We start from the raw sequence: 20,797 nt of genomic DNA, 5'->3' as shown, positions 1-20,797 counted from the left end.
AGCTCTGCTGGATTGGGACCGTACATCTATAATATTTCTCTTCAGATTGTACTTTATCTGCAACCAAGCCCATTCCCCCCCCCCCCAATCATCTACTTACCCCTCTCGCTGGATACCATAATCTACCTACCTACTGGACGTCTAGAGTTCCCTACACTGTAGTAACAAGGTAACTCACACTGCAATAATAGCCTGCCTAGAGGTACCAACACAAGGCAGAGCACCTGGTTCTGACACCAGGAGTGAATGTGTCTCTTGTTGTTGCTTCTTTCAAGTTGTTACCTCAGGGTTGAATTTTACTCCTGTTGACGTCAACCAGAGGCGGTTGGGTTTTTTCCATTGTCTTCAATGGGAGCAGGATTTGGCTCTAACTGAATCCATCTCCAACATTCAAACACGTCCTAGAGCTGTGGGAGGGGTTTCACCACCCAGTTTTGATGACCATCCCTCCCATCCACTCCCAGATGTGTCTAAGAAACAGAACGTTCTACATTTTAAGCATAGGCTTGAGTCTGCAGCACACTCGGCAGGCTCGATGGGAATAATCTATGAAACACATGGAAGTGGTTACCACCACCCAGCTCCTCTTCTTTTTGTCATCAGAGGATTCACCACAGATGTCAGAACAGCTTGCAGCACGAAGGGGTGTGAAAGCCCCCATGGCTTGTATTTGTACATTGTTACTATACAGTACCATTTACAGAGATATAAGAGGACCTCTCTCTACCCTGGGGATCTTACTATCTAAATAGACAGCAGCAGCATGTAAGATGAAAACAGGTTACACAGAGCAGAGGAAGAAAGAGAGAGAACAGCAAAAAGGAGTCCTGGGAGAACTGCCCCAGGGAGACTGTTACCCAAGGAGCAGAGCTGACATGAGAGATTTTCCAGTCAGAAAATGTGGTTTTTGTCAAAATAGAAACTCTCTGTGGGGAAAAATGTCAATTTTAACATTTTTTTCCCTCCCCAATAGGGAGAATAGAAACAAGCAGGTTTATTTTGAGCCAACATTTCTAAAACCAGACAAAAAAGTTACTTGAAAATGATGCTTTTTGTTTCTATTTTTCCAATTTCAAATTTTTTGTTCTCTGCCTTTTTTTTTTTTTTTTGGTTGCTATTTCGGTTTTTTGTTCTGGCTCGGAGCCAAAACTAATCTGGGAATGTCAGACCTGACCCTGGGACAAAAATTCCATTCCCTGACCAGTGCCACTACAGTCCGATCAGGTGCTGGGTTGCAGGCTCAGGAGAAGAGGTCGAGTGTGTCTCGTGTTAGTAAAATCCAGCAGAGGAAAGTGATGTCTGGGGCCAGAGTTCAGGGCAGGGCCAGAGGCAGAAGAGAAAGCAGTGAGTTTGGCGAGAAGGATCCCAGGATAAGCTGTTTGAAGCAAAGGGGATCGTGGGACAAGAATTTTGTGAGTGATGCTCAGCAGTGGTATGTTTGATTCATGTCAGGCCGTATTCCCAATGAGCGAGCTTGCAGAGCTATTTATGGGTATGAGGGAGGTGCTCAGAAATTACGGTGATGGGCAAGCAAAGCCTCACAGCCCCTTCGAGAGGTAGGGGAGGAGGAGTAGCCGGCTGATTGGCTGGCCAGCCAAAGCCAAGCCCATTAAATAGCTGGGCTTATTCGTTTGATGCCCAGCTGATGAAATATAAAAAGCCACTCCTGAATCCAACAGGGAGCAGCCCCAGCACGGGGAAGCGGGGCCCATTGGCTAGGCTGCCACAATGTGGAATGCAATACTTCAAATGATGACAGGCTCAGAGCCTCCTGCTGCCAAGCAACTGTGCTAGGGCTGTTTCCAGAGGACAGATATACATTTTTTGGTAACATCTGCAGCAGATGAGAGCACATATTCATCTCTCGCTGCCTTTCTAGAATGACAGATGAGAAAAGGGTGATGGTGATAATACTTGTACTTAAAGAGGGATGGATAGACACACACACGCCCTACAGATGTCGCCAACAAATTATAACTGTCCTCTGTATATGATCAATGTGTGTGTATGTGTGCGAAGCTGAAACAGAACAAGGAATGGCCAGAGCTACCCTTTCTTTCCATCACTCAGCGTCAGAGCAGAATGAGGCCGGAGGGTCCCATACCATGCATTGAGCAAGGGCAGCGGAGATCTGCTGGATATCGTCCACAGTGTTCACATTCAGGGAGATGAGGGTCTCGGTGATGTTCCTCCTCGTCCAGGTGCGAAGATCTTGTTCGTTCCTGGTCTCGGCTTCTGAGCGCATCAAGTGCTCGTGCTTAGGGGAAACAAAAGCAGCGGGGTTTATCACAATCTTGCAGAACAGGAGCTTTAGCACTCAACCACAAATTTCCATTGCAGCATTTAATGACTTTCCAGCTGGGAGTCTCTGATATCTGGGTTCTCGGCAGAGCTGCTGCTGGATACAATTTGAAAGTTAAAAAGCCTCTGCGTTCTGCTGCCAGTGGAAAATATAACTGGAAGCAGGACAGGAAACAGAGTCTCAGTAGCACAGGGTAAGAGGCACTCTTGCAGCGCCTGCGAAAGAGTCTTCTCCTCTGCAGCTTCTGCCAGCTATGAGAACATTCTTGTCTCTCTCCATGGTCACTTTTCAGAGCTGCTGTGTGATCATATCAGATCTCTTCTCTCTTGCCTGTGCTGTGGTTCGGTAGGCCCAGCTTTCAACAGAGCGTTCCAGTCTAATTCTGTGATTCAAATAAGCACTTTAATAGGACACCCCTGTTCTGCAGGCTTAAACTGGTACCCAGCTGCATACAACTGGCATTTACACAACAAAGCACAAAGCGGGGCACCCAGGTGGAAATCCGGAGGCTTTGTGTAAGTGGCCATGTTTTGAAAATTGGGCTCCCCAACTGCACAGTGACTCTTTACAGCATTTTAGGGATACACAATTTTATGCTATGGACAATCCAGGTGGGTTAGATTGGCACAGGCATCTGTGCCCACTGTACTGCCATGGAATAGTCCATGGCTGGAGGTCAGGGCCTGTTCCCCATTCACCTAGTGGTCTGGGATTGCTGAGGAAGCCGTGTGCTCAGTCCTTCAGGGATGGGGAAGGGGGAGCCCTGTGGTGACACCCTGAGGGACCAACACTGATAGGCTTCCAAGGATGGGACGAGACTCATCTGCGGCACGAAAGAGGGATCCACAAAAGAGTATGGGAACTGGGCACCTGCTAGGACTGGGCCCTGAATGAGAGATGAGTGACAATGAACAAAGGGGCTGTGGGGGTAGCCTGGGAAGATGATGTTAAGAGAGAAAAGTCATGAGTTGTACTTTGTGGCCACGTGTTGGGCACCTGTGGAAGACCCTTTGTGCAGGTGCAGAGCTGTTCTGCTGACTCATCCTGGCAGCTGGGCCAGGCAGGTCTCAGTGGCACCCACACAGGTGTATGAAAGGCTAGCGGGAGAGGGAGAGCCTAGCGGCAGCCAGCCCAAGGAGAGCTCAGGATGAGGTTTCTGTGGGTAAGCGCAGTGTTTAAACTTGGGGTAGAAGACAGTGAGGGAAGGCTGACTGAACCCGGAGGAGGAAAGTCGGCTACGGGGGTGGGCGCAGGCTACATTTCCCTCTCCTGGGCCTACTTTGGCGGCCCCCGCTCTCACGCACATGTCACGTGACGGGGACGCACTCAGATCTCCAGCACCCCACCGCAGGTCTCCAACATCTACTAATTTACTTGGGAGACCGGGTGAAACCGCCAGTTCACCTCAGGCCCAAGGTGAGCTCATGGACTGGAAAGGAGTGGCCAGCCAACCACAGCTGGCGGCAGGGCAGACAGCGTTACTTTACCTCATTTAAGATGGTGATGAGGGCCAGGGAGTACTCGATGACGTGCTGCGGGTCCCCCTGCTTCACCAAGCCCTGCAGCACAGTGTCAGTCTGATTGTAGAGCCAGTGAGAGAGGCTGTGGACTCCGGCCGCGGGGGCTGGCAGGGTGATGGTCATGGAGCTGGAAGAAGAAGAGGCAGTCGGTTTGTAAAGAGCTGACTGTCGAATGGAACCAAGGGCAATGGGCGTACTCCCCACCCCGGCCTTCCCCTGGTAGCTCCTAGAGAGAGTCCTTTGAGCGTCACCGACTTCTGCTCGGACCCCAGGCTTGGACCAGCTCTTCTCAGACCCCAGTCCCACCGGAGAGGGAGGCCTGTTTCTGAATAGTTGAGATAAGGGGCCAAATTCCTCCCTCATGTAACGCCACGTAACCACTGGATTGGCACAAGGGAAGTGTTTGACCCTGGGAGTAAGATCTGGGTTCAGTTTTAGGGAGTTTAAGAAGCACCCAAGAACTGTCTTCAGTCCACTTCTGCCTTTGGCTTAGTCCTCTGGGCTCTAAGGGATACTCGTGAGCTGGATTCTTAAACCCTTAGATTGTAGAGGAGTCAATCCTCTAGGATCCAGGGGGCCCTCGTAGCTTGGATTTAGTCCCCTGGGGCCCAAGGTGCATGGGGTTAATGCACTGGGGTGGCTTGTGTTTATTCACTACTGAATGAAAGATGAGATTGTCAGAAATCAGCCCATGCTGGGACCTGCCCCAGCGATCCCCAGATCCAAACACAGGAGTGCGCCCACTTGAGCTAAACGCAGCTCTGCCCCTGCTTGTCAGCAGTGGGACACCAGGTTATTCCAAGCACCAGCTCCCTGCTGGTTCCAACTTTCTTTAAAGGGTTCTGGCTGCAAAGGAGGGGCAGGATGCAGAGCGCGCTCGCAGCACAAGCAGGGAGATCTCCAAGATAAATGGGCCAGGTATCATTTATTCATTTGGCTTTCCCTGTAAACCATTAATTATAATGCAGCCATTTGTTATGGGTATGAAAGGAACATTAAATTCTTCTCCCACCCAACTGAAATGCGAGTCAGTCACAGCCTCTTTGTCTGATGCATTGCCCATGAACAATGTTGCTTGTAAAAAATAGATAGATGGATCTCCCTGAAAATGACACCATGCCTCAGAAGGGAAGCATGGCTGTGAATCAAGATGAATGGCCTGGCCACGGGAATAGTAACTCAGGTGAGGGGAAATGTGTGTGCAGGGGGCTTTTTGATCTTTCTTAATAAGGCAGCTTTCATCAAGCTTTACTGGTCTAGCGGCCACGTCTATTAGGTGAGAGGTAAAACTTAAGACGTACCCGAAGAGGTCTTTAAAAGATTTCCAAATGGTGCTTGTGTTTGATTAAAATGAATAAGGAGAGGAAGTGCGTGGGAAACACACACACTATCGACAGATGGTTAAAAATAGAATGAATTTTTGTGTGTGTCTATCAGAGAATTTAGTGCTTGTGAGGACCTGAAGGAAGTGTGAAATCCTTCCTCTACCTACAGACCAGGCATGACAGAGGCAGCTGGAATGCAAGTTCCCATCCCACTATGCCTTAACTCAGTCCTTGAGAGACCACCTGTAAGGACTGGAGCTCAGTCTCTGTGGCCCAATATTTCACTAATGCTGTGTCTGCCAGCAGTGCTGGGGGGTTTTCTGAGGTGGGCACGGTTGCAGTAGGAATCCAGCTTACAAAGGATCCATAGCCCTCGAACAGACATGCCCACTGCACAGCTGTTAAGCCACACTGTTATCCAGCCAAGGGCCCAGGTCTGTGATTAGGGCTTCCTGGATTTTGTGCCCAGTTCGGCCCCACTTCACCATGTGGGGCTGTGGGCCTGTTGCTTCCCCTGTCTGTAATAGGAGCACCTTACCAGTTGAGGGCCACAAACGTAGCTCCCAGCTGATCCTGCACGAGCACGGAAACATACACAAGGAATCTGTTTGCACTGAAGCCGGGTGGGAGGAAGGCACTGTGCTCAGAGCGGCTGCCTTTGTACATGCCAAACTCCTCACATTGCCCCACTTTGCAGCGAGTGGCCAGGAGGATGTACACCAAGGGGGCCTCTTCGTCCTCCGTGTCTCTCCAGCCTGCAAGCCAAGCACACCGGGCAGTGTCAATGGGATCCGAGCGCACCTACCAAGCCAGGCCTGTAGCTGCAGCCATTGTCTTAACCACTAGGGATCAGGCTTTTAAATCCATCATTAACAGGGGCCTGTGCTCCTCTTCTCCTCTCTGCTACTCTTATCCCTTGATTGGCATAATACTGTGCAGAGTTACATTGCTGACTCCCCCTGCCTTTTTACCCTCATCACTAGGGCCCTACCAAATTCATGGTCATGAAAAATGCATCACGGATCGTGAAATCTGGTCTCCCTGCATGAAATCTGTGTGCTTTTACCCTAGACTATACCGGTTTCACGGGGGAGACCAGCGTTTCTCAAATTGGGGGTCCTGACTCAAAAGGGAGTTGCCGGGGGGGTGTCACAGTATTGCCATCCTTCCTTCTGCGCTGCCTTCAGAGCTGGGAGGCCGGAGAGCGATGGCTGCTGGCCAGGCACCCGGCTCGGAAGGCGGGGCCCCACCAGCAGCCGTGCAGAAGTCAGGGTGGCGATACCGCAACCCCCCCCACGATAACCTTGCGGCACCCCCCCACCCTCTCCAAACTCCTTTTTGGGTCAGGGCCCCTACAGTTACAACACCCTGAAATTTCAGATTTAAATAGCTGAAATCATGAAATTTGCAATTTTAAAAATCCATGATTCTGAAATTGACCAAAATGGACCATGAATTTGGTACGGTCGTACTCATCACCCCATCCACAGTGAGTGTCCCTCTGCTGAGATACAAAGCTCTGATCTGGATTTCTCTCAAGTTTAGGGGTTTTCTGATGTGGATTTTGGGCCCTATAACATTTGGTCATAGAGTTTAAGGCCAGAAGGGACCACTGGACCATCTGGTCTGATTTCCTGTATATCACAGGCCATCAACCCCTAGCCAGCACTCACGGCGTAAACCCAACCACTGAAATGAGACCAAAGTATCACAGCCCACAGGAGACTAGACTAGTATGTGCCACGGGCAGAGGATAGGCAAGACCAAGGTTCACCAAGGCCCCTGCAATAGCAGGGATGATATACCCAGATAATCCTGGCACACGACCCGCACCCACACACTGCAGAGACAGGCAAAATTCCCCAAGGTCCCTGCCAGTCTGACCTGGGTGAAAAGTCGCCACACCTATGGTAATCAGTTAGACCCTGAGCATGTGAGCAAGAACCAGACAGCCAAGCCCCTGAGAGAGAGGATGCTTGGTGCCACCTCAGAGTTCTGGCCAAGCCACCCCATGGCCCAGCTTTGGCTGTGGCCAGCCTTGATGCTTCAGAGGAAGGAGATCAACAAAAAATCCCAAAACAACCTAGAATACCTTGGGGGTAAAATATCCTTTCCTGTCCCCCTAGAGGTGGCCAGTTGAAACCCTGAAGCATGAGCTTTTAACCATTCAGGAGACCTAAAGAAATCAACACGCCACCATGGGAATAGCCACATGCTCCCCATAACTCAAGAGCAATAGCAAAACCAGGACGATTCTGTTGTACTGCAGAGGCTGAATACAGCACATATCCAAGGTCCCAGACTAGATATAATGTCCTAGACAAAAGCCCTGTAAAAGCTGCTATTAACCTGAGACCTCAGTGCAGGCCTGTTATAATCCAACAGAGTATGGCCCACCAGCTTTGGGAATGAATGGTTTATTACACTGGATATAGCCCACTGATCTGCATTTTGTATCCAGCACTTTGTCCCTGCTTAACAAATATTACTACTAATAGTCGTAAACCCTATAATGCCAAAGGTACAAAGTTTTCATGATTAGTGCTGGCAGATAAAAATATACCGGACGTTAAAATCACATCATTCTGATTACCTTCTTGCTTTCCCCCCTGATTTAAGCTGCAATGTGATCACCATCACAAGAATGACTAGCGCTAGAAACCAATTTGCCCTACCATCGGAAACATAGAATCCCAGCATTCATGTACAATAAAGCATGAATCTCTAATACTAATCATGAGGGGGAGAGTTTCAGAGACACTTACTTGCTGGCCCACAGCAATATGTTACAGGGACCAGTCAGCTTTTTGCATCATTGGGCTAGATATTTTTGTCTCTGACTGCGTCAGAAATAGCTTGCAGGAAAGGAAACTATATTTGTGTAGGGAAAGCAGAAAGAAATCATTCAGGCCACATTTTCAGAGTGGCCTCTAAGTGGTGTCCAGTTTCTGAGTTGTTTGAATGTGGGTATGTAATTTTGGGCACTCACTTTTTTCCCTACTCCCAAAACCCAGGTTTATACACACAATCCACGCGCACTGACTGTCTTAATAGGCATTCGGCCACTTGATTTAGATGTGGAAAATCTTGCATAAATGAGTTTTAGAATGTGCATGCCTGGGGTACAAAAATTGAGCGGGGCCTGCAGTCTGGTACTTGCAAACCTAAGGGTCTGCTTATGAAAAATCTGACCTATCCACAGGTCCCTTTAGGAATAGAACTGGAGCTGAGAGTAAAGAGCGAGAATTCTGTGGGACCAAGGAATACATGCATCTGGACAACTCACTTGGTGTGTGAAACACACTCACCGATGAACAGTAGAGATGCCAGGCTAATCTCTGGCACTGTCACGACCATGCTCTCACCTGCACACTCAAAGTGAACCTTTGCCATCAGTGCCCTGACTTCTCCGTTCGGAGAGAGCTGACACAATCCTCCAATCGGGGGCCGGTTCGGGAGCAGGTCAATGGAGGCGTAACCTTCCTCCCCAGTTGTGAGGTCAGTGATGTGAAGGGTAAAGGTGTATCCTTCCCCATCCTTTAAGGCCCCTGGCCGTAAGACCAGGTTCATTCCGGTGTTGCCAGTAGAAGTGGTGGTTTTGTCCAAGATGAGAGATTTGTTTTTAAAGCTATGCGCTGCCCATCTCTACAGAGACGAAGGGAGAAAGACGGGAGAAATTCTGGTTTAATCTGAAGTCATGTCCCTAAAATGTTTTCAAACTGAGTCTATAGGGGAAAAAATAGAATCTAGGGGCAAAGGCTGCCAATTTTGCAGTTGATAATTCAGCTTTGTTCTCATGTGCTGAAGCAACAAGAACTGGAAAGCTTCCAAACTGTCTGGTGGGAATATTTCCACTGAGAGATCCACTTTCGTCTCTGGGATTACATCATCCACTGACAAAATATTTCATAATACAGAACACAAAACACAGGAAATCAAATTAAACAGTGGTGGAATCTCCATGGGATAACATTGCTTTTACAGGCTGCAAGTTGAATGTGTCCTGCATTGTTACTGTCAATAGTACAAACGTACAACTGTGACAACGAGACACACCGAGACGGGCAGCCGGAAAACACCGTGCAGGAAACCGCTCAGCTCACTGGGGATACAGAGCAGCGTTTCCAGTGGGACTTTCACTTACAAAGCCTGTTTCATCCAACAGCATATAGCCCAGTACGCGGATGGGAGGGGAATGTGGCTGGAGGTGAAGAAAACAGACTGAGCGATCTATGTTTCAACTCCCTGAGCCAGAATAACTCAGACAGGCCACACAGCAGAGAGATGAAAACACTTTAAAATCTCAATCAAAAGGAATGTGAAATGAGCAGGTGCATGAGCCCAGGTTGGCGGTGCCGTGGCAGGGGCATCCTGGTTTGAATGGCCCTGGGGTAGCGTTGAGCCATTCTGATGGAGGGAGGCCACATTTCCCCAACTCCCGGGGCCGTTACTGAGAAGATCTCGGCACTGGGACACGATTCGCACAGCCTGGGGAAGACCCGTATGGGCACGGCTAGGGGAAGGCCCACTTGGTGGAGCTGCTGCTGACAGAACCTGAGCAGCTCAGTTCGAATGGCAGCTGCAGCAAGCTTGCAGGCTCAACAGCGGCAAGGCTTTGCATGACGTGGGGGGCTCTGTGATGGGGTCAGTGCCCCTCCCCGAGGTTCACTGCAAACAGAACCTGCTCTAAGAAGCTGACGCGTCACCCCCTTGGAGGTCAGTCTTCTTGCCGATTCACTGGGGACTGCAGTGGACGAAGGGGCCACACTGAGCAAAGCCTCAGAGCCCTGCTGCTCCATTTCTCTTTGGGAGTTCACGGCGATGGTGTTATTTTTTACTTAATTCTACCCCTCCCGCCCCCGAAAACGAACTGGATCGGTTTTTGCCTCCAACAGCAACAGCTTCCCCTTTACCCCAAGCTTGGAGTCATTCTGGCAGTTCCTGCAGGTGCCCTCCAGATAGACATAGGAGCTCTTGCTGACTTCATAGACAGACTGGGCTTTGCAGGAAACACATTCTAGGGACACAATGGGGACCCTTCCATTCTTGATCAACACCTACGAGGAGGGAGGAAGAGCAAGAGAACAGCTCAGGAGATGCCCATTCCATGCCTGATGCAACCAGGACACATAGAAAAGCCAAAGGGGATATTGCTATCAACTTCTAACTAGTTTGCAAACGTCCTTGTCCCCAGTTCTCTGCACTGGAGTTCACATCATTTCAGCATGACATGTATTTAGGGTAAAATTCACCCCTATGCAGAGGGACCAGCACGGGGCCTGTGCATGGCTTAAGTTCACTTAAGGATTCCCAAAGGGTTTTAGTGGGACAAGCCATGAATAAGCCACACAGGGATTTCACCTTTAGGGCCTAGATACTACGCTGCTGGGATCTCTGGAACTTCCCTACATTGATCCAGTCTAGACTAGGTGATTTTGTTTTGCCTTATTTTTTAAAATGGGTTGCTTTGGAAGTTTCTGTGTATTGTCCTGGGTAGGATGCCAAGATGGCTCTTGTGGTTTTACTAACATCTGTTGCTAAACTGAGGCATCCTTCAAAAAAAAAAAAAAAAAAATCCCTCTGACCCCACTTAAGACTAACCTGTGCTCTGTAGAGAAGACATCTAACTCGGAGAGGGAAGGTCTATTTGGATCTGAGATCTGGCATGCATCTGGCCCTGGAAACTTCTGCAACTCGCATTGATTTTCTTTGGGCCAAATCTTTGGCCCTTCGTCTGCAGCTGCAGCAAGCCCTGAGCCAGTGAAACTGGCTGTGAAAAGGGGGAGGCAGGACTTGCTTGCCACAGAGCCCTGAACAATGAGGGTTGTCTGTCCTCCAATATACAGAGGGTGCAGGGCAGGCCCCAGATCTGTGCCTGCCTAGGCCCCTGGGCATTCTTCCCAATGGAAGGGGAATGCGGTGGGCCCTGGTCCTGCAGCAGCATCTTCCTCCCTTGTTCCTGCTGAGATCCTCAGCGCTCAGCCTGGGCCTTTGTGCTGGGTCTCAGGATCTGGCCCTGGGCCTGCATGGCTCTGTTCAGTGCATTCTTTATGTCACTACTTCGTATACACTGTCAGCATCCTAAATACATTTTTAAATGCCCTTGAAAGACATGAGAGATGATAAAAGAAGCTAGAACAGTAGCTCCTACTGACTATCAAATGCATTTTGCTCTGCAGTGCAGGACAGCCAGCTTTTCCACAGGACGGTGTGTGGTCCCAGACGTTCCTCTCAACTTCACCGCCTACACCTGGTTACCTCTAACATGCCTCTCTGACAAAGCGCTGTACGGGATAAGAACTTTAGCATCCCCGTTCCCTCAGAGCCCCTGCCTAGTGGAGTATTATCTCTGTACTTCTCCTAAACGCCTTTAATCCCTTACCAAGCAGCACTGTATGGAGTTTGCCTGGGCCCTAGCATAATAAATATTCTGCATGTAAAGAGAGGCAGTAATTAAGACATTGTTTAATATGGCAGGCTGTTAAAAGAGGAGAAGTGTTCCACCAAGTTAAAGGGAAGAGCATTGAAGCTTCCCTCATTCCTCCAGCCATTGCAAATTTCCTATGACACTGGATTCATTGTTTTGCGCTCATGCATGGAAAGCTGATAGTACGGAATGTCCTTGAAAAACTATCAATTTAATTTTTTTTTCTTTATCCTCCGGCTTTGGTTTAAAAATCCAGGCAGTAAGAGTTTCCACTTTCAGACTAACTACATCTCTTAATTGCCAAACGCACCATGATGAATGTTTCTGACATAAGCCATAAGTGCTGTCGGACTGCAAATGCGCTCTGTGTTCGGTTTAATCTGACATAAACAACATGCCCTGAAAAAAACTTCCTTTTCTTTTTTAAAAAGGAAAAAAGGGTAGGAACGATTGACAGCAAAAGCAAGTACCAGCCCTCCGAAAGCTCGCCCTTCCGGTGCCAATTTGGAAAGGGCACGGTACTGTTAAGTGGAAGTAGGGCTGGGGCACGACATTGCTGGGCACATTGCTGGATCAGTTCTTAACCCCGTGGGCTGCAGTATCCTCGTATTCTCCGAAGGCAGATCAGCCACTGCAAATTCAGAATCTGATCTGCTGTGAACTGGAACCATGTATGATCAGGTTATTAACATGGTGCATGCAGACAAAGACAGAGAGAGACAGCGTGATCTTAATAAAAGGCCTGCAGGAGGAAACACAACAAAACACATTACCATTGTCAGCAGATATGCTGTCCCCTGGAAAATTAAAGTGTGTCCATCACTGAGTATATGGTATATGCCCCCACGAGGGCCATGGACAATGAGAGCTTTAGGACTCTCGAGGGATCAAAGGCAAATCTGTCCTTCAATCTCTTTCTGCTTCCTCCCCAATTAATGCAGACAGCAGCAAGCTCTACAGTCCCTTGTTACATTTGTTACCCTCCTGCAAAGTGGGGTCAGGAGAGGAGCAGGACTCGGGACGTACCTACGACTGTGGGTATCCCAAAGGTCAGCCAGCCATACACCTTTCTGGAGTTTTGCTTGGAAAGGGGAGTGTGACCCTGCGCCTTGTCCTGGTGCCCAGGAGCGGACATAAGCACAGTGAGGACAGAGGTACGTACGGTTTGATTCGTAGACTCGGGATTCAGACCCATCTTCCAGACACTGAGGTCGAACGTATATTCCACATCTGCTTCTAGTATGGCCTTGGAAATGGTGATGACCCCTCCTGTGGCACTGAAGTGCAGAGAGCACCCTGCAGGCGAGCTCTGCTTGCGAGGAGAAAAGATCATTCAAACCCTCCTTTGCACTGATGCACGTTGCATGAGTCCATAGCCAATACGTTCAGTTTCAGACACCATCGGTTCTTGCTATAAATTACCCATTTCAACCCCCTTGTTTGTGGCTGGGGAGGGAGGGTGGGGTACCATTAAGCACACTGTATTTTCCATCAGGTTAGTAAACAACTCTTGGAACACGCCTATATTTTGGCTGGCCTCCACATTTTTAAAAAAATTAATTCTGTATTAAATATCTTGTAAATATGCTAACAGAAGGCAGACAAATGAGAGTGCTTACATTTACACAAAGTCTGATGCACAAACCTCCATATGATTTCATTTAGAATGTGGAAACGACCGAAAAAAAGGTCTTTCAATAAACAAGACAGTCTGATGTCAACAAGACAATATTAATCGAGAGAGTTTGCCATGAGACTCTGAAGGGAGATCCTTTCTTATTGGTGGCCAAGACTGGTTTGATGTGTCGACCAGAGAGGAACAGTGTCCTGTACCCAACTGTTATTTGGGCTTATCCTTCAAAAGCTTCATTTGGCTCCTGCTGAACTTGAAGGTTTTTAAATGACTCTACGGGGAGCAGGATTAGAACACAAGCCTGCTAGACTGTAAATTGGTACCCGTTGTTGTGATGCCTTCGGAAGATTAAAGCAGCAGCAACACCAGAACGGTTAACCAGAGCCAGGTGCAATGGCAGATGAAGGGAGAGCTCCTTGGCTCACTGCAAATGCTCAGGACGGGGCACAGGAATACCGTATAGGCACGATAAGCCATCACAAGGAATCCTGCAATTGATCTTGTGCCATTTTCCTGAGCTGGATACTATGCCATCCCCACTTCCCTCGTGACCCTACTGAGAGTCCGTTACAAACTCTTCCCTTTATGCCTTCCCAACCCAGACACAAAAATGTGTTGAGTGTGTGCACAGCGCCTAGCACAATGGAGCCCTGATCCTTGGTTGGGGTCTCTAGGTGCTACTAATTATCACCGTCTTTTTCAGTGCAGATTCTCTTACCTTGGAGCAAGATGTGCAGGACCACCGGTAAAGCAGTGGTGTCTGTTCACCATCGTCCAGGTTAGGGTCATAGGATTTCTCACCGTCCAGGATTAAGTCCCGCGTGTTGGACCACACACGGTAAGATCCCCCGTTGATGATTGGGACCAGCTTACTCGGCGTCACAGTCACATTGGCAAAAATGCTCTTGGACAGTGGGGTGTCTCCAAAGGAGACAAAGAAGACAAAGCAATAGTTCCCTACTTCCAGGGCCAGCTTGGGTATGACCAGCTGGGGTCTGCTCAGGTCAACGCTCAGCAGGTGGACCCTGTCGGTGTCATCGAAGTGCAGGCAGCTGGGTGCTCTGTAAATCTCCCACAGATACTCGGTCTGGTACTTGACACAGCCACGGAGGTCAATCTGTGCCTCCAGGTAGTTCCTCTGGGACCGTTTCATGACTACTTGTGGCGGCAGGGCTAGCTCCACCTCTGGCTCCTCGCACTCCAGGACTCTGACGGTGACTGTGAGATGGGCTGTCATGAAACTGACAAGGTTGGTGGCGTTCACCTCCACCTGGTAATCTCCGGCCTTCAGGTAGGAGTAGTTGGCAGCTGCCACCTCTGTGATTTGAGCTGGGGAACCATCGCCAAAGTTCCACCAGAAAACAACTTGCCATGCGCTGGGCTGCACGGAAGCTTCAAACAACACCGTCCTGTTCACAAAGGACAACGCTGGCTTAAGGGAGACTTGAACGATTGGGTCTTGCACTTGGATCACTCTGGTGATGTTCAAACTCCCTAGGTCATTGAAAGCACTGAGATGAATTTCTAGCAGCCCTGGAGCCACTGGAGTGTAGGAGACACTTCTGCCTGCCAAGCTGACCAGGGCACGGCCGTGCTCTTTCTGCAAGGAGAACTGCCAGGAGTACAACACCCGTGAGCCACTCCCAACCTGGGCGGTGAAGGTCTTTTTTGTTCCTGTTGGGATACCCTGCTCGCAGCAGTTCACAAGCCTTACGTCATGGATGGCTTCCAGTACTGAGATAAGCACCTGTGCGCATGCCTTGCTGACTTGGTTCTGCACCATCACCACCACGAGGTAGTCACCGCTCTCAGGGAACTCATGGGTGAACCTAGATCCATTAAGCACCACAGAGTAGCCCCCACTTATGTTCACCGAATAGCTCACGGAGGAACCAGAGGACATGCTGATCACAAAAGAAATCTGTTCCCCAGGCTCCACAACCTTCTTGCTCACAAAAAGCTCCAGCCCTTCAATCCTGTCCTGCACTGTGATATTCTTGCTGGCCACAGCCCAGCTGACGTCATTGGATACATTCAGATGGACAGAGAAAAAGCCTGCCTTAGGGAATGTCACCGCCACAGTCTGTCCAGTCTGCAAGCCTTTTGGCAGCTCCCACAGCCATGTCACGTTGGTCCCCTTTTCGAGTTCACCGCTGAAGGTTACCACGGAGCCTGATGGGACGTAGCTGCAGTCCACCTCTGCAGTCCCAATCCTCAGCCCCACTACGGGTTCCTGTATAAAGATGTAAACCAATGCATTAGTGGAACTAATCTTGTTTTCAGCTGTGACCGTGATCGCTGTAGCTCCAGGTCTTTGGAAAGAGTGTATGATGAAGGGTACAATGGTTTCTCTCCTGTTACTATCTTCCAGGTGCCAAATATATGTTAGGCAAGTGCCCGTGGTTACGCCGGTGCTTATGTTAACAGAGGCGTTTACGGCAGCCGGGTTGGGGAAGGCAGAAGGTTTTAAAAGGCCGATGCTTTCAATGAACTCCACTGTCCTGTTAACAGCTGTGCTTCCCAGCATGTTAGTGGCTTTCAGATGGATCGTGTAGTTTCCAGCCTCCAGGATGCTCAAGGAGAAGATCTTCCCACTGAATGTCTGCACAGGGGTGCTGTCCTTCAAGGCCATCCAGCTGTAAGAGATGTTTGTCCCATCTCTCACCGCTGCCTGCAGATGAAGAGTTTTGTTGGTTGGGAAATAGGCATCCTCCACGAGGTCGCTGCTGGCGATTTGCAGTCCTTCGATCTGTTGCAAGACGTAGACGAAGATGCTGTCCTGCAGGGAGCTGATCTCGTTCTCCGCTGTCACAATGACGTTAAAAGTCCCCACGGACCGGAATGTGTAGGAAATGGTGTAGGAGCCTTGGATGGGTGTGCACCTATCGCACAGGATCCAGGAGTATCGGCTAGCGTTGCCGGCTAGGAGAGTGGCTACAAAGCTCACTGACCCATTCAGTGGCACCATAGTCCTGCTGGCATTGATGGTAAGCCCCTGGAGTCGCCTCTTCACGGTGAGGTTGAGCCTGGTCTCATAGAGGCTCACATCATTCCAGCCAGTCAAGCTGATAGTGTAGTTGCCAGTATTGTTGTAAGAGTGGGTGACGATCGGTCCAAGCTGGTTACAGCCATCCCCCATGTCCCAGCGGTAGCTCACTTTGGTCCCATTCCCACTGGCGGAGAACAGATAGATCTGGTTGAGCTCCAAAACCCTTGTCCCGTTGTATTCAATCTTCGCTACCCCAACTGGTTCTTGGACTTCCACAAAAGCCGTGTCATTGTTGAACGAGACATTGTTGGAGACGGTCACTGTGACCAGGTAGACCCCTGTGCTCTTGTAAGTGTAACTCACTTCAGTCCCTCCGGACCTAGCGGAATCATTGGTCCCAAAGTCCCAGTGGTATCTGTACTGGTACAGAGGCATGGCACTGACCTGGAAGTTGCTCTCTTTGCCAAGCCGCACAAACTGCTTGGGGGGTCGGAGCGTGACATTGGCAATCTCCGGCTCCACACAGACGATGGTGAAGTAATGCGCCTTGTTAACACTGCTTGAGAGAACCAGGGAGAGAGCGAAGACTCCGCTGTGGGTGAAGTTGTGTGTCACCACGGGGTCCCCATAAACAGTGACGTTGGATGAGCCATCTCCAAAGGTCCAGTCGAAAATGTAGTTTTCGGAGTTCCCCGAGACGTACGCGGTGAACTGCACGTTGGGGTGTTCCAGGATGCAAGAGGAAGGCTCTATTTTGAGGACCTCCAGGACGAATACCCGGACAGGCACAGTTTGCGAAACAGAGTTCACAGGATTCACAGCTGTCACATTAATAGTGCAACAGTTGACATCCTTTTCATACCTATGTTCGACTGCTGGCACTGTGCTCATCAGTATGGTCCCGTCCCCCATGTCAAATATCCAGGTGATGTTGTCTCCTGTCTCCACTGAAGCATTTATTGATATTGAGATGCCTTGCTCTGCCACCTCGTCGGATGAAACTCTCAACCCAGTGATCTCTTCAAAAACGCGATAACGCTGGTGTGTCTCGACGCTGCTAATCGTGTTGTTGGCGGTTAGGCTGACGTTGTACACCCCTCTGGTCTGATAGCTGTGAGTCGCTCTAGGTTGGCTCTCCAACAGCAGCGAGGAGCCATCCCCAAAGTCCCAGGTGTACCAGACTCCATAGGGGGATGGCAGCGGATAGGCTTCGAAGGTGACAGGCCGGCCTACGACCAGGACATCTGCATCTGCTTCTACAGTCAAGTCAGTCAGGTAAGTGTGGATGTGAACCGGGATCTGGTAGGTGAGGTTCTCAAAACTGTTTGACACTAGAACAACCAGGGTATATTCTCCTGCAGATGAAGAGAGCAGAACACGGGCAGTCATGTTGGAGGGGTCCAGGCAACCACCACAGGCCTTAACGGCCACAGGGGAAAGGTTAAAAACATTCCTGGTAGACACTGCTCTGCTTCTGCACCACACACACACACTTTATTTCTCTTTTTTTTCTCATTGCCTCTAAGGGTGCATGGAATGGGATGGGCATGTGTGGTTAGCCTGCCTATATAAGAAGCCAGCCTGGCATTTCTGGAGGCTGATTCTTTTCCTGTTCATCCACATAATAGTGGATGGACAGGGCAGCGGCCATGCATGCTGCTTCTGCCTGTGCCTCACCCCTGACCCAAACCCGGGACGTGAGGGAAGTTCAGTCTCCACGGGCCAGTCTGCTATTGGCCTCTCTCCTGAGACTGCCAAAAAGGAAATCTGCTTGTGCCAATGAGGGTAGTTTCTATGATGTGAACACACATCCAGTGAGATTATTGGATGGTGACACTTTCTGCTCACTTCCAGTCTGGGCTAGATTTGAACCAGCGATCCAGAGGAGAAATTAAGCTGTGAACAGGTTCTCACAGTCAGAGATGATGTCTGATCATCCAGTCCCACCGCCTGTCTTCATCAGCACCTTCCTTGACGCTCATTCTGCCAGGGCTTCATCTGTTGTTTATTACTGCCAGTGACCAGCAGCACCAACAGTGGAGGGAGTTTAATCAAGAAAGAGCCTAATGATACATGCAGGCCTCTGAATCATTCTCTAGTGTAGAGGTGCTAGGACTTTCTGAAGCTCTTGACCCCTGTAACCCCAGTGCAATAAAACTGCATGAGCCCTTTTTGCCCAGGATACGCAAACAGAGCTTACCTGGTACTTGATAGGTGTAGGATACGTTGTGCTCAATCACAACCTGATGGATGCTGGGATCAGGAATGAGGAAAGACTCATTATATGGGGGTTTAAACTGGTACATTTCATGACCACCATCTCCAAAATCCCACCTGAGGAGAGGAAAGCAGATCAGACATGCAGGCCATGAGCTGGTCGTTACATAGTGAAACGGAAGCTGCTTTTGGAGCATCTTAGGATCCCGCCTGGAATCCCGTAAGCACCCCCAGTGCCATTCCCAGTGTTCTGCTACAGTCACAACACTGTGGTTACCAAGGGAGCTACCGCAAAGGGTGCTGCTGAGTATCACAAGGCGAGCTGTTCTAATTCCATCGCAGTGCCTTGGTGACGGGAGTATGGTGGCAGTTAGAGAAAGGGAAGGAGTCACTTCTAAACAGCCAAATAGCAAGTGTTGCGGAAGAAAGGCATTATGGGACTGACCTCCAGAAACAGTGAGCACCTACTACCCCGGCTGAACCCAGTGGGGATGCTGGGATACTAAGCCCCTCTGAAAATCAGTCTCTGTGTAAATACCAGATTTTGTTGTTCTGGTACCACTGTGTTTAGATTTCTTTACCAAGATTACTCAGTCCTGCTCCAGTTAACCACCACTCGGCTCCTGTTCCAAAAACCTGGCATTACAAATACCAGCATGCCCTTCCCTGGTGCCAAAACATATCCCATAGGAGAGGAGAGACACTGCACAGGGAGTTCTGTGATGATTCTCTTCTGAGCAGGTGAGGAACGAAGACAGAGCCAAACAAAGGATCACCTAGCAAAGGTCTTACTCAGGGAATTCAATAGGAATTTGCCTTGAATGAGCGCTGAGGAAAGAAGAAGCCAGACCCTGCGAATTAGGCCTAATACCCATTTGAAATCAATTGGCCCTCAGGTGAGAATCAGCCACGGCAAAGCCCCTGAGCTGTGCATGGTGAGACCCTAAGTTTGGGCAACTTGCAGAGGACTCACAAGAAGGCAGCGTCCACAGCTGAGTCGATCTGTACTCTGGCGGTAAGCTCCACGGTCGTGTTCTGAGGGAGGACCAGTGGGATCTCGGACACGGTCAGGTCCTTCATCCTATGCATCTTCTCCACCGTGACGTTGTAATCAACTGTGACATTGCTGACGTGATTGGACGCGGTGAGCTGTTAGGGACGGGCAGGACAAATGGAAGAGCTCTGAGGTCACCTCACCACGCTCCCCACTCCTGGGAGTATAGCACCAAGGAGGGATCTGGGTTTCACTGTGCTAAAGGGACACTGGGATGTGGTGTCTCCCCAAACGGGCCCTGAGAGAGCTGAATTAGGCCAAGTGGGCCCAATCAGCCAATTAAGTGGCAAACAGGGGAGAGATTTAGGTGAGGAGGAGGCCACTAATTGGAAGCAAGTTCATCTGTGAGGGAACAGGCGGGGCTTACATAAAGCCAAGGGACTAGCAACAGGGGGAAGGCTTCGAGGGGAAGGGAGGTGTGGTTGGGACTATAAAGGGAAGTCTACAGTTACGTCCTGGGAGAAGGGAATTTGGGAGGGAGAACCAGAAAGGTACGAAAGACTCAGGGGAAAAGCAGCAAGGGGTGGGAGAGGCCAGACCTTGGCTGCTGAGGAGAAGGCCCCTGAGCCGGAACCCAGAGCAGACCGGAACCTGAGGGAGTGGCACCATGGGGCAGTGAGTGGGCAGACTGCCTGAGACAGCTCGCGTGAACAGAGACTTAGAAAGACTTTGATACCCTAGAAGGGGGAAACGCATATAGTGACCTGGTCGGAAAGCCAAGTCACGAAGAACAAGCACCCAGTCGCAGAGACTGAGCGCAGTAGGGCATGCAGCAAGCAGCAGAAGGGGACCCCGGACCTGGAAGGAGCTAATCCCCAGAGCAGCCAGGAGGAGGCGCTCCTAGTGGTGAGTGCCCCCGTGACAGGCTCCAATAAACCAGAGAGAGTCCAGAGGAAAACACTGAAAGGGACTGGGGAGAGGGAAAGGACAGGGCCAGTGCCACTCAGGGGAGAGCTGGCAAATAAGTGTGAATGAGGCAGGGAGAGTAACAAAAGGAAAGGGAGGCAGAAAGCCAGGGTAATAGGCTGTCGGAACTGGAAGGCACCATGACCCCCAAGTCACAAACCAGTGGATAATCTCCCCTGTGAAGCTGTCATGGCTTCACTCCTAGGTCTGTTCAAGGTGGAACTGGCGTCTGGAGTCAGGGAGAGGAATCTCCGCCCTGGTGCCCTGGACCTCAACAAGTGCACAAGACCCAGGAGACTCTTCCAGCCCTGAATTTACCAGTCGTTCATTCGCTGACTCTGTCTGAGCCTTGTCGCTAACAAGCTGCCTCCAGCCATCATAGCCACTGATGGAGAAGCAGCAGCTTCCTTAGGGGCAGGTGAGT

At 50.0% G+C, this 20,797-nt stretch overlaps 1 protein-coding gene across 2 annotated transcripts in view; it reads right to left on the bottom strand.

The window, feature by feature from the left end:
- Nucleotides 1-20,797, bottom strand: part of PKD1 (polycystin 1, transient receptor potential channel interacting) — a 140,689-nt gene that overhangs the window by 39,455 nt on the left and 80,437 nt on the right. For both annotated transcript variants that reach the window (XM_048866375.2, XM_048866376.2), the window contains exons 13-21: nucleotides 19,387-19,562; nucleotides 18,397-18,530; nucleotides 13,926-17,551; nucleotides 12,737-12,883; nucleotides 10,061-10,204; nucleotides 8,513-8,792; nucleotides 5,686-5,902; nucleotides 3,790-3,949; nucleotides 2,105-2,257 (exon numbers count right to left, since the gene is read on the bottom strand). In XM_048866375.2, coding sequence (XP_048722332.2) covers nucleotides 2,105-2,257; nucleotides 3,790-3,949; nucleotides 5,686-5,902; nucleotides 8,513-8,792; nucleotides 10,061-10,204; nucleotides 12,737-12,883; nucleotides 13,926-17,551; nucleotides 18,397-18,530; nucleotides 19,387-19,562 — 5,037 coding nt within the window. The remainder of the gene's footprint in view (nucleotides 1-2,104; nucleotides 2,258-3,789; nucleotides 3,950-5,685; nucleotides 5,903-8,512; nucleotides 8,793-10,060; nucleotides 10,205-12,736; nucleotides 12,884-13,925; nucleotides 17,552-18,396; nucleotides 18,531-19,386; nucleotides 19,563-20,797) is intronic.

The sequence above is a fragment of the Caretta caretta genome, chromosome 10 (assembly GCF_965140235.1).
Source record: "Caretta caretta isolate rCarCar2 chromosome 10, rCarCar1.hap1, whole genome shotgun sequence".
Taxonomy (NCBI): Eukaryota; Metazoa; Chordata; order Testudines; family Cheloniidae; genus Caretta; species Caretta caretta.
This window is presented reverse-complemented; position numbering and strand designations above follow the sequence as displayed.